Consider the following 11626-nt stretch of genomic DNA (forward strand, 5'->3'; position numbering starts at 1 on the left):
GTCTGCATTTCACCCAATAGTATCAACCCCTAGATAGTGATGATATTACTCCTAACTAAAATGTCCAAGAGTATCTTCCTGCTATCAACAATATCGGTGAAGAAGTCATCAAGAAGGCTATCGAAAAAGTGCTCCAATTATTGAATTTTTTCAATCAAGCTCTCTTGGCTTTCAGTATAGTTGGTGTTGCTCCATTGGGATCCCATTGACCTCAGATCTAGTTGGCTAAAATTCTTCCACATCAATGATTATGTCTTTCCAACCTTATATAAAAATTGTGGGCCTACTATACATGATAGTCTTAATAAAATACATTACCTGATCTATCTCAATATCCACTCCACATTGCAGATAGGATGATGAATGTACCATTACAATTTATAAATAACACTGTTGAACCTAGAAAACCATAGATGGAGATATAAATGTCCCACCAAGGCTTGCATTTGGCATAATACTTTGAAACAACTTCAAATAGTTCATCAATGACAAAACATTGAAAAGCTCACTCGAGACAAAACATATCTCTAGAATATAACCACTTCCACTCAAGCCATGACCCCCATAGACAGATGCACAAGAAGTTTATGTGTGCACAAAAATTTGCTTTAAAAGTTTGCATTTTATCATGCCATGAGTATTATCGTCTACAAAAATGTCCAAGTTAGAAGTGTGGACCATTGCTACCAAGGAAAAAAATACTATAAAATTACTATTCAACCAAAAAACTTGTCTATCATAAAGTCCCCGGAAATTTAGATTAAAATAAAATTCATTTAAAAAAAAAAACCAAAAACAAATTCCCATTTGCAAAATTGGTCTCATTTCCATATTTTAAAAATAAAGCGTAAAAGTTAAATATTCGTAATCAATTTTTGAACAAACACAATATATTGCCCTAGAAAAGAATTGATTTCTCGTAAATCATATTAAAAAAAGTGGTTTCGTACAACTCGAAATTTCTTAATGCCTTCAAGATATCAAACAATAATCAGGACATGGTTGGATGAAATTAACAATGCTTTAAACATGTATATACGAAAACACAAGATTCTCCTATCCAAAGAGAAGACAATCAGAAAGAAGCTCATGAGACTAACAAAATTATAAAATACATTCACTTTCATAAATAAAAATATCCAAAATCTAAGGCCACTTATGGTTTTAGGAAAATCCCTTTAGAGCATAATAGCCTTAAGGACATCACAAGACACTGATATTGTAGTTTAGAACTAAAGTATGCACAAGTTGGAGTGTCTCAAAATTCCTTTCCACCTAATCAATAAAGTGAAGCTATATGGAAAAATAATGGATTGCCATCCTTTAAATTTTTGCAAAATGTACATGCCACTACTTTGGAAAAGCCTATCAAATATATCAACTAGAAAGTCATGTTGCACCATCAAATTCTACATACTGGAAAACTTCTATGGTATGTGCAAACCATCTGCTTCAATGTGAAAAAATGTTGCCACAACGCTGCTATCTGCAAAATTTAATTGGAAATTTAGGTACAGAAAAATAGCAATAGACATCCAACATCACATGTTTTCCCAAATATAACCTTAAAAGTCACTCACTAAAACTTGTTATGGATTTCACATTTTATAAGTTAAAAATGCACCAAGATGCCACATCTTAGATTTCTTCCAAGGCCTTGCGGAGAGGAAACAACTGATAACATTTCTCTGCTCATATATCTATATATATATATATATACGGTTGTTAATAAGTAGAGAAAGAAACATCTTCACTTGCGATGTCAACAAAAAATAGTGTCATTCTCTGGTCTACCACCTAAGTGATTTTTAGCATGTCAACTTGTTGATAGGAATAACATCCCTATCTTCTTTTTGCATGCTTTCCTCCCAAATTTCCAATAGGTGTAATTCCAATAATAGGTAGAAAATCATATTATTTCTTAAACTAAAATGGGGAATTTTATAAAATAAATAGTAAAAAAAGAAAAAATGAATTTTAAATGAGCCTATCCCACCCTACCACCACTCTAAATAAATAATCATAATATCAAGCTACAATTTGATCAAGTTGCATATGTTCAATCTAGGCACTTAAAACCGAATGGTCAAAATTTTCTATTTTCCCCTTGTGTGGTGTTTCCACAGAAGAACCTACATTTCCTCCATCTTTACCCTCTGGTGTAGTTTCCTTTACCAATGTTTGAACCCAAGATAAATATATTTCTTCATAACTATGGGGTCCAAATGAGGCCGACTTTCTTAATTTTCTCAACTCTTGTCCTTGAACTCCCCAGTGAACTTTACCTGTAGGAGAGCCCCAATAAGACCATGAATTGGGATTCACATTAGCTCCCAATTCATGAGAACTATGGCTTTGTTTTTCCCTCTGATATGGATTGAATCATTATATTGTTTGTTATCCATATTGATGCATTCAAAGTGGGAAAGGTGGAGGAATCATCTCATGGGACCTTTTTTACCAGCACGACCCAATTTGGCAAAATAGGGTCTGAAACCTTCTGGGAGAATTTTGAAGCATCAAACGACGTTTTTTGGGGGTAAAACTTTGTTGCTCTAGTGTAGCATCTTTCCATGTTGTTCTACACACAGAGATATTTCTAGCGGTGCAAGAAACATGTCAATCAAAGTCAGTGTGCAAAAGTTAAGTTACTCAGAAGTTCAACTTCATGTTTTCACGCCTATAGTTCGATGGCATATCGTGTTAGCCCCCATTATTCATGGAAAAGGGGCTAACCATGAGTTTCTGATGTAAAATCACCTACAAGAGTCTATGTTGTAACTATATTTAAGAGTTGATGTAGTCAAACTTAACCGCTAGTAGGCTATTAGGTTGAGTGGAACACTAGGAGGAAGTGTCATCCCATTCTTTCAAGAACATTATGTTCCATAGTTGAGCAAAGATAGCTAGGAGAGATATGAGGTACAACACACACATAGGATTTGTGCACTGTACCAGCCCACGGACCATAGGAATTACTTTTTTGTACCTACATCCATATTTACAAACAGAGAAAGAGAGTGAAGCGGCCTCACCTTTCAACTTACTTTTCTCCCGAAAGGGTTTCCCATAGCATATTTTGTGTCTTATGTGTCTGTGTGATCTTCTTTTGTCGTTCTCCACTTTTCTACGTAATTTCCATTCGAATGGATGCACTCATTACAGTTAAATTTACAAATGTAGAGTTTTAATAACACTGTAATAGTGTAAAATTATTGCATTTTGATATTTTATTATTAAATCTATTATTACGGATTGCGTAGTGGAATATCCATGGTAGTTTACGGATAACCCTCTCAACAAAAGCAACAACTCTTAAATTTATGGTTGTATCCATATACGACGATAAGGGAGACCCACATGTATTATGATGTTCCACATCTACACAACGAAGTGACATTCTACCAAGGGATCCCAACCCATTTGGGAAAGATTGGAAAGGTGATTGCATCAAAGAATTACCAATGATCTGAGGTTCTATTGCAACCATCTTCATCTATGTAATTCCCTGTGAAAATGCCTTTGTATTTATAGGAGGCAACATCTAGTTTTAAATTTGCATATATTCTTGGGCTTTCTTATGAGCTTGCAGTTAGGGACTCGTATGAGAAAATATGGAAGGTTCAAGAAAAGCTACTTTAGGAGATGTTACCTCAGAGGCAACCAAGTCTTCAAGATTCGTTAGAAAAACAATATTGATCCCATGACTCTTGTATTTTCTATATATTGTTTTGGTGTTCTCACCGCCATATATGACAACAACAACATTCATCTTGGCTTGTGTGGAGAGAGGAGAAAAATCATTCAGGAGTTGCCTTTCATAGTCTAAATTTTGAGGAGAATCCTCAACAAAAATGTCTTTGGGTACTTATCTTCGACCAAAAGGGTTTTGTCCCTCAAATCTGCCATGAACCCTTTTGTCAATGTACAATGCCACCCATGGTCATTTAAAAGGAGAAAAACATGATGAATAAATCGGTTGAGCATGAGATAGAATTTGTCTAGGCGCAGACGACCAATTCCACTATATTCGTGTACCATGGTTAAGAGAAACACCTGGAGGTAGTGCCTAGCGAGGGCGAGGTCGAGGGTTCGAATCAAAGAGGCAATATTTTCAATGAGCTAGGCCACTTGGTGCTTTTCGGTGTTCCAGATGCAGTAGAAGAGACCTTCTAGAGCTTCTTTAAGCCTAGATCGGAAACGTCGGTCTGGGCTTCGAGCCATCTCTTGAGAACACTGATTGTTGTGTGACAAGTCTTATCTTCAGACGCTTTTACCATTATCCCACAATGAATGCAGGGTTTTGTAACTAAGTAATATCGGTCGAATCAATCCAAGGGCCCAAGTTATTTCTATTGTTTAACACCCAAATCAACGACACACAAAGGCACATGTGGCGTGGGAGGGGGGGTTCTTATTAGAGAAACGCCTTACAGTGTAATTATTATTATTATTATTATTAAAAATGTTTACGATGATAATAATGATGATTGCTATTTTTTATTGAAGTTAATGTTGATTTATTACATTAAAAAAAGGGCAAGGATTTTTATTATAGTTTTATTTATATGGTCAAAGAGCTATGTGAAAATGTTTCATAAATATCTATAGTTTTAGTAATTTAAAAGGTTCAGAAGGTTCATATTGTTATAAATATTTTGCAATTATTATTTAACGTGGGCATATATGTGATATCTTGGGAGGTGTTTATCATCCTCCACCTTCTCAGTGTTACAAAAAATAATGCTACATTCATTTAATGGTATTTTATGAATCATCCACTGCCACTCTTATTTTAGCTATGCTGATTTTCTTCTTTCATGCTATTTATAATAAAAAGAAATTTTAATCTTCTAAATTAGAGACCTATGACGTAGTACAACTTGAGTGGCCCAATGGGTGTTAAAATATGTGTTTCCTCATAAGAGCTTAAAGATTCAAAGTAGAGTATGTACACCTCTATCTTATACATGAATTTGGTGTGTGACTTTAAAATTATATTTATATTATTATCGTCTTAACTGTTTCTTATCCTCTAATTCTTTATATCATCACAATTTACATTTATGCATGATGACCTCCTCCTCCATCCATAATGATTTAGGCAGGCCTTGACATTTTTATGCCAACCTTTCTTAAGTCATGGATACCTTTCACTTGAGTTTGAAGTAATCTTAGGAAGTCGTTTGTATTTCATGTTATTTTTTTTCTTGTACGTCAATTACCTAGCCATAGCCACACTCCTAATGCATGAAGGACTAGCTTGTATGGGGAGAACAAGATAAGGCGTATTAAGTTTATGAATTATAAACTTTGGGATTTGCTTGATCTTTCTTTATGATTCTTTAGATATTTTATAGCTACAAACATCAAATACATATTAAGGTAATAGGATTCACAAGAGCCTCAAACAAATTTTTTCCTACAATAGAAATCCACTAATTTAGAATTATTTTCAAGGCAAAATTTGATTTCCCACCCTCCTTTTATCATTTTCTCAATATTGTAGTCTTAATTAAGCTTGGGATGAAGGTCTACTGCAAAGATAGATATTTCTGTAAGTAACTTCCTTTAAGTTGTTATTATCATTAGACAAAATTAAGGTTGGTGATCTTTTTGTCATCATTATCATAACTTTGTTTTGTCATAATTCACTATGAGCCCATGGCTAAAACAAAAATCCTTGAATATTCTTAATTGCTTTGTCTAGATCAAAGGTACAACTTGTCATAAAAACAATAATATAATTATACACAAACAAAACAAAACAAAAAAAATGAAAATTATTGTAATTGGAACAGTGTTAGTGCAACCTACTTCTTCCAATGTGTTTAACTTGTCAATACAACCTTGCTTAACTTCTACATTACAATTAATTGTTTTCAACCAACCATTTGTATTATTGAACTTAGCAATAACATTCTTTTACACCATTTATCATAGAAAAGTCAGCTCAAAATGATTATTAGTACATTCATTTTAAATAATCCTATATTAAACTAGGTGGTCCGTGGTTTAACCCTTTTATCCTAAATTTTAGCTATATGTTATTTTCTTTTCAATATAATCCCTTATAACTTAGCTAAAAAAAGATTGATCATAATGATCATATAAATAGAGAAGTTTTTGTTTCCCTTGTCTTAAAAATAAGAACAATAAGATTTTGAGTTCATGTTTTAGTTGAACAATTCTCCATTGTAAAATTGAAAAAACTTTTCAACTTAAAGGAAAATATACAAATTCTCTATTTTTTTGTAAAGGACTTAAATTTAATAGGCTTTAATATCCATAACTTACATTTTACAAAATATTTCTCCATATTCTATATGTTTCAAAATAAAAACCTAATACTCTATAATAAATATTAAAATATGTTTTAATAAAATATCTTATAAATAATTAAACACTATCTCAAACATTCATAAACTTAAAATTTTCATAAAACCTTTCAAAATAAAATATCAATAAAAAAAAAATTATTACTTTCTTCATTTTCTCAGTTAAAACTTCTTTTCCTAATTTCAAATTTAAACATAAATATATATAATATATTTTTCTTCATTTTCTCAGTTAAAACTTCTTTTCCTAATTTCAAATTTTAACTTAAATATATATAATATATTTTTCCTTTAATCCAGAATTTATAAAAGAAAAATTATTATTAAAATTATTTATGTTAAGAACGCCAAAAACATTTCAATGCATATTAATAATTTTAAATTTTTATTTTATAATTATTAATAAAAATATTATTATATATTTTAACTTAATATTAATATACCATTAGTAATCATTTAATAAAATCTGTATTTGTCTGAAAGCTCCAAATCTGTTTTACTAAGAATCTCTTGGGGATGGCGTCCGTGACCAATCAATCGGAAGAATTTTTTTACCTTTCGTAGAGTGATAACCGTCAGGATGAGAACTCAGATTGGCAGACTTTACAAACTGTGGATGAGAGACCCACCACCTAAATTTCAGACACCCCTCATTATTATATATATATATATATAACTATTTCAGACACCCGTTCCCTCTATCTTTTTTTTTTATTATATTGAGAGGGGTACTCTGGTTGTAGAGTATTATGATTACTAATCTAAAGTTTAAAAATGAGATTTATTTTTGACTTATGTTTTGGGTGATTCTTTCATTTTGAAAACCATTCATCGTTGTCATCATTGAACCCAGCCTTCCTATATTAACTAAAAACATGAAATGGTGAAACCCTTGGTGGCATGTGCCACAAGCAAAAATGTTGATAAACAGTATGTACATTGAAATCATCGGAAACATTACATTCACCATAAATTTAGGGCTTCTACCTGCAACTTTTGGCGGAGGTGTTCGAGCTCACCCTCACCCCAACGTAGTTTCGGACAGTCATAAGCATAAAGTCTCTTTAACAACATTAAATGTTTTGCACCGGACAGCTCTAGCATCTCATGGCATCCACAAACATTTAGGTCACTCTGAGCTTAGTACGCTGTTCCAACCCGGAATGCTCCTCAGCCTTTCGCATCCATCAGCGCTAAATAACTCCAAAGATATCAACATCTCAAGATTTGGCAGCTCCTCTAGCTCTACACACCCATCAACATGTAGCGTCTTCAGCTTCTTGAGCTGTCCCAACCCCGGAATGCTCCTCAGGCTTTCGCATCCATCAGCGCTCAATTCCTCCAAAGATATTAACATCTCAAGATTTGGCAGCTCCTCTAGCCTTACACACCTATCAACAAGTAGCATCTTCAACTTCTTGAGCTGTCCCAACCCCGGAATGCTCCTCAGCCTTTCGCATCCAGAAGCATCCAATTCCTCCAAAGATATCAACATCTCAAGATTTGGCAGCTCCTCTAGTATTACGCACTCAGAGATGTCCAGACGTTGAAGTTTTGAAAGACCACAAAGCCCACCTATTTGTGTCAATTTCCCACATTCCGTCAAGCTCAGGCGTTGAAGGTTTGGGCAAACACACTCTGGAAAGAATGCCTCCGATATTTCTGTATAAGACAGATCTATCTCCTTGAGCGCAAGCATGTATTTGCCATCGTCATGGAAGGACTCCAATTTATTCAATTCTCTACCCCTTTCTCTTTCTTCTTCAATCTTTTTAAATGGCAGTTCCAGCAACGGACAATCGTACACCTCTAAATATAGAAGATTGTTCATCTTCAGAAGTTCTTGTGGTAAGTGTTCTATCCCACACCAACTGATATTCAACACTTCCAACTGAGACAACGGTGGAAAGGGATTGGGCAAGGATTTCAATCTAGGCGCTCCAGCGATAAACAATTTTTTCAAGCTCCTGAGGTTAGACAGCGAAACAGGAAGCAGCACTTCCAACGAATCGCTACCTATTGACAGAGCTTCTAAATTGCATAGGTTCCCAATCCAGTTGGGCAATTCTTTAAAGTTCACTCCCGTCATGTCTAATTCTTTCAAGAACCGTTGATGTTCGATCTGGGGGGGCAATTCTGTCACATTCAAACAGCGTGAGATATTCAAGTATTCCAAGATTGTAATATTTCCAAGTATGGTGCTGGAGAGGATCAGCTCTTGGCAACCACTCAAATCTAGACTTTTGAGTCGAGTTAAATTGCAAAAAGATTCTGGAAGCATCCGCAAACTTGAGCAACAGCTCAAGTCAATGCGCTGGAGGTTTGTTAGCCTTCCAAAAGAATCAGGCAGCGAGATCATTTCTCCGCAGCTCTGTAAGCACAAGTATTTCAATGAGCGCAGTTCACAAAATTCTTCCGGCAAACTTTTGAGCGAGACTTTGAGGGTAACATTTTCAAGGTACTGGAGCTGTCTTATGGACTTGGGAAAGTTTGAAAATGAAGAGGAGTAGTTCTCGATATGTAGTTCTCGCAACTGAAGAGGAGGCTGCAATGTTTGGCGTTTTAGGTATCAGAAAGACGTAAATGATGATATTGGCGTACAAATGAAATGAAGTTACAAAAGAAAAATAAGCATACCCGAGATTCCTCCTTCCACAGCGATTTGAAGCTCTGCCCGGCAATTTCTAAAACTCTTAAGTTCTCCATCGGTATCCACTCAGGCACGCAAGAGTATGGACAATTATGCCAACGGAGCCATCTGAGATTTGGTTTCCACGTCTTGTCCAATATGGGTTTTAAATAATAACCTTCTGCAGTTGAAACAAACTGCAAATTCGAAATGCCACAAAAGCGAGAATCATCCCTTGGTGCAAAATTATCCCTCGGTTTTTTGCACTCTGGCTTTGCCCAGTGTGCGCCCCGCCTCAAGGTATAATAGTTACAACCAAGCATCGTAATCCCGCGAACTTCGGTCATTATCTGCTCACATATGAAAAGTATACAATATCACAATTGTAGATCTTTATTTCGAAAAAGCAAAATATATTTCTTGTGAATACAGAAACTTTAAAATTCAAATTTAATCTGAATCCAAGGGTTTGAATGATCGAAGCACTTACACGTGACGATTCCTCCAGCAAATCATCAATGTCCTCCGTCGATTGCTGCCAAAGACGACGGGTCCCTAATCCCTCCCCAATATTTCTTGCAAGGTCACGAAAGTGATCATGCATTCTAATGTTATTTTTTGCGTCCACTTCAAGGAGACACTTGTCCTGTAGATTTTGAATCCCCGTCAAACCCCATATTCTGATGGCACGATCTCTTTCTTCTCCCATGAAAAAGGAAGCAATGTCTAAAAATATATGTTGATCATCTGAACTGAGCTTGTCGTAACTTATTTTAAGACTCTGTTGTATCTCAGTTCCAGGCAGTACCTTTTCAAGTTCATCTACTGTCTCTTGCCAGTAAGATTCATTCCGTCCACAAACATGCGCCCCGAATACTTTGAGCGACAATGGCAATCCATCGCACGATTTAACAAATCGTTTTACCAGATCTTCAAATTCTGGTGATGGAAATCGCTGATTCAAGGCATAGCAACAGAAGAGCTCTATGGAATGTGATTCACTCAATCCCTCCAGATAATAAATTGAGGACTCTAACACCCCTGAACTTCTGAGGACGTGCTTGTCCCTGGAGGTAACTAAAATCAAGCTCTCAGGGCCAAGGATATCCCTAATTGGCAAAAGTGCATCCAATTGAGATGCATGATCTATATCATCTAGAACTATGAGACCATGAAAAGACGAGAGATACTTCAAAAGTATCCCTAACCCTTCAGCGGGATTCTCTATTTTGCAATTTTTTTCACCTATGAAGGCTTCCAAGAGATTCGTCTGTAAAAGAGTTATAGGATTTTGTCTCACATCAAATAAAAACTTGGATTTAGTGTAATCTGATCTTCTACGGTTGAACAATTCCTTGGCTAGGGTGGTTTTCCCAACGCCACCCACACCCACAATGCCCACAACCTTGCAGCGCTCCTGATTGGATAGGGCACTCTTTGCAAAATTTTCATATTCAGCAACTTTGAGATCCAACCCAGTTGGATGTTTTGCCACCTGCACCAATGGCTTTGGAATCATTTTCAGAACTGCTTTCACTACATTGTCCAGTTCTTCAAATTCATCATCCTTGTCCCTGAATTGAGTAAACAAAGCAACTGAGAAACGCTTACAAATGTAAACTAAGGGAATCTGAACATGGTGGGAATCCAACAAATGAAAACTAAGACAGATGTTAAGAGACAGGAGGAGATGCAGCTCACCTAATCTCGCAACCGCTTAAATCGGAAACTCTAGAAAGTGCGCCTCTCCATTTCTGAATCTTGTCAGAGCTGTAGCGTGGCTTCTCTTCACCAGTTTTAGGATCAGGTGTAGTTTTCTCTGCAAGGTCTCGCAGGGCATCAGCGTACGCTCCGTCTTTGACATTGTAACGGACCACCGAAGGTTGAACCTTGTAAAAAACAGGAAAAATGGCTTTCCCTGACTCTACCATCAGCGCAAGTTCATCCAGGCACCACCAAGATTCGGCATACCTTGGTGACAAGATTGCAATGTAAACAGACGCACCACCGATAGCCTCTGTTAACTGGCGAGAAATGTTTTGTGCCTTCTCCATCTCTTCCTTGTCGAAAAAGACTCTCATTAATCCATGGGAAGTAAGGCGCCGGTACAGATATCTGGCGGCCTTTTCACCATCCGCACCGCGGTGATTAATAAAGAGATCCCAAGGAGTACAAGAAGTCGTTGCAGAAGAGGAGGCCATGGAAGAGGAAGCAGCAGAAACTTGAGCGGACATAGTTAGATTTGCTATTGATACTGAAATCTGGAAACGTATGATCTGATAAACTGTATAATAAGATGCAAAGCTTCGATGGAATTCAAAATTTAAAAAAGGAGTGGACACGTTGAGTAATGATGCTTTGGATACCATAGACGCGTATTTAAAGGTGCGGTGCAGATGGGAGATGACATAAATGCCATTTACGTCACGTAATATTGGACGATTCGGTATATTACTTCCGGCGCGCTGGGACACTTTATGTGGTATTTCTCCATGGTTTTTTTGACAATTTTTTACTTTCTTGGACGTCCACAAATATCGTCCACTACTTTTACTTGATGGCCGACCAACACGTGAAGAGGGAAGACTCAGATGAGAGATGCCATTTATGTCAAGTAATATTTGGACGATTCAGTATAATATTGCCGGCGCGCTGTGCC

At 36.1% G+C, this 11626-nt stretch overlaps 1 protein-coding gene across 1 annotated transcript; it reads right to left on the minus strand.

The window, feature by feature from the left end:
- Nucleotides 1-7282: 7282 nt before the first annotated feature.
- On the minus strand, nt 7283-11337 carry LOC149242962 (disease resistance protein Roq1-like). The gene is made up of 4 exons (XM_089367738.1): nt 10669-11337; nt 9458-10541; nt 8976-9317; nt 7283-8883 (listed from the first exon to the last, which is right to left on the minus strand). Exons 1-4 carry the CDS (start codon nt 11334-11336, stop codon nt 7468-7470), a joined length of 3510 nt encoding a protein of 1169 aa, XP_089223864.1. The 5' UTR covers nt 11337; the 3' UTR covers nt 7283-7467.
- Nucleotides 11338-11626: the final 289 nt, after the last annotated feature.

Source organism: Pinus tabuliformis, chromosome 8 (assembly GCF_031772625.1).
Source record: "Pinus tabuliformis cultivar Carrire ecotype Pingquan chromosome 8, CPIR1, whole genome shotgun sequence".
NCBI lineage: Eukaryota > Viridiplantae > Streptophyta > Pinopsida > Pinales > Pinaceae > Pinus > Pinus tabuliformis.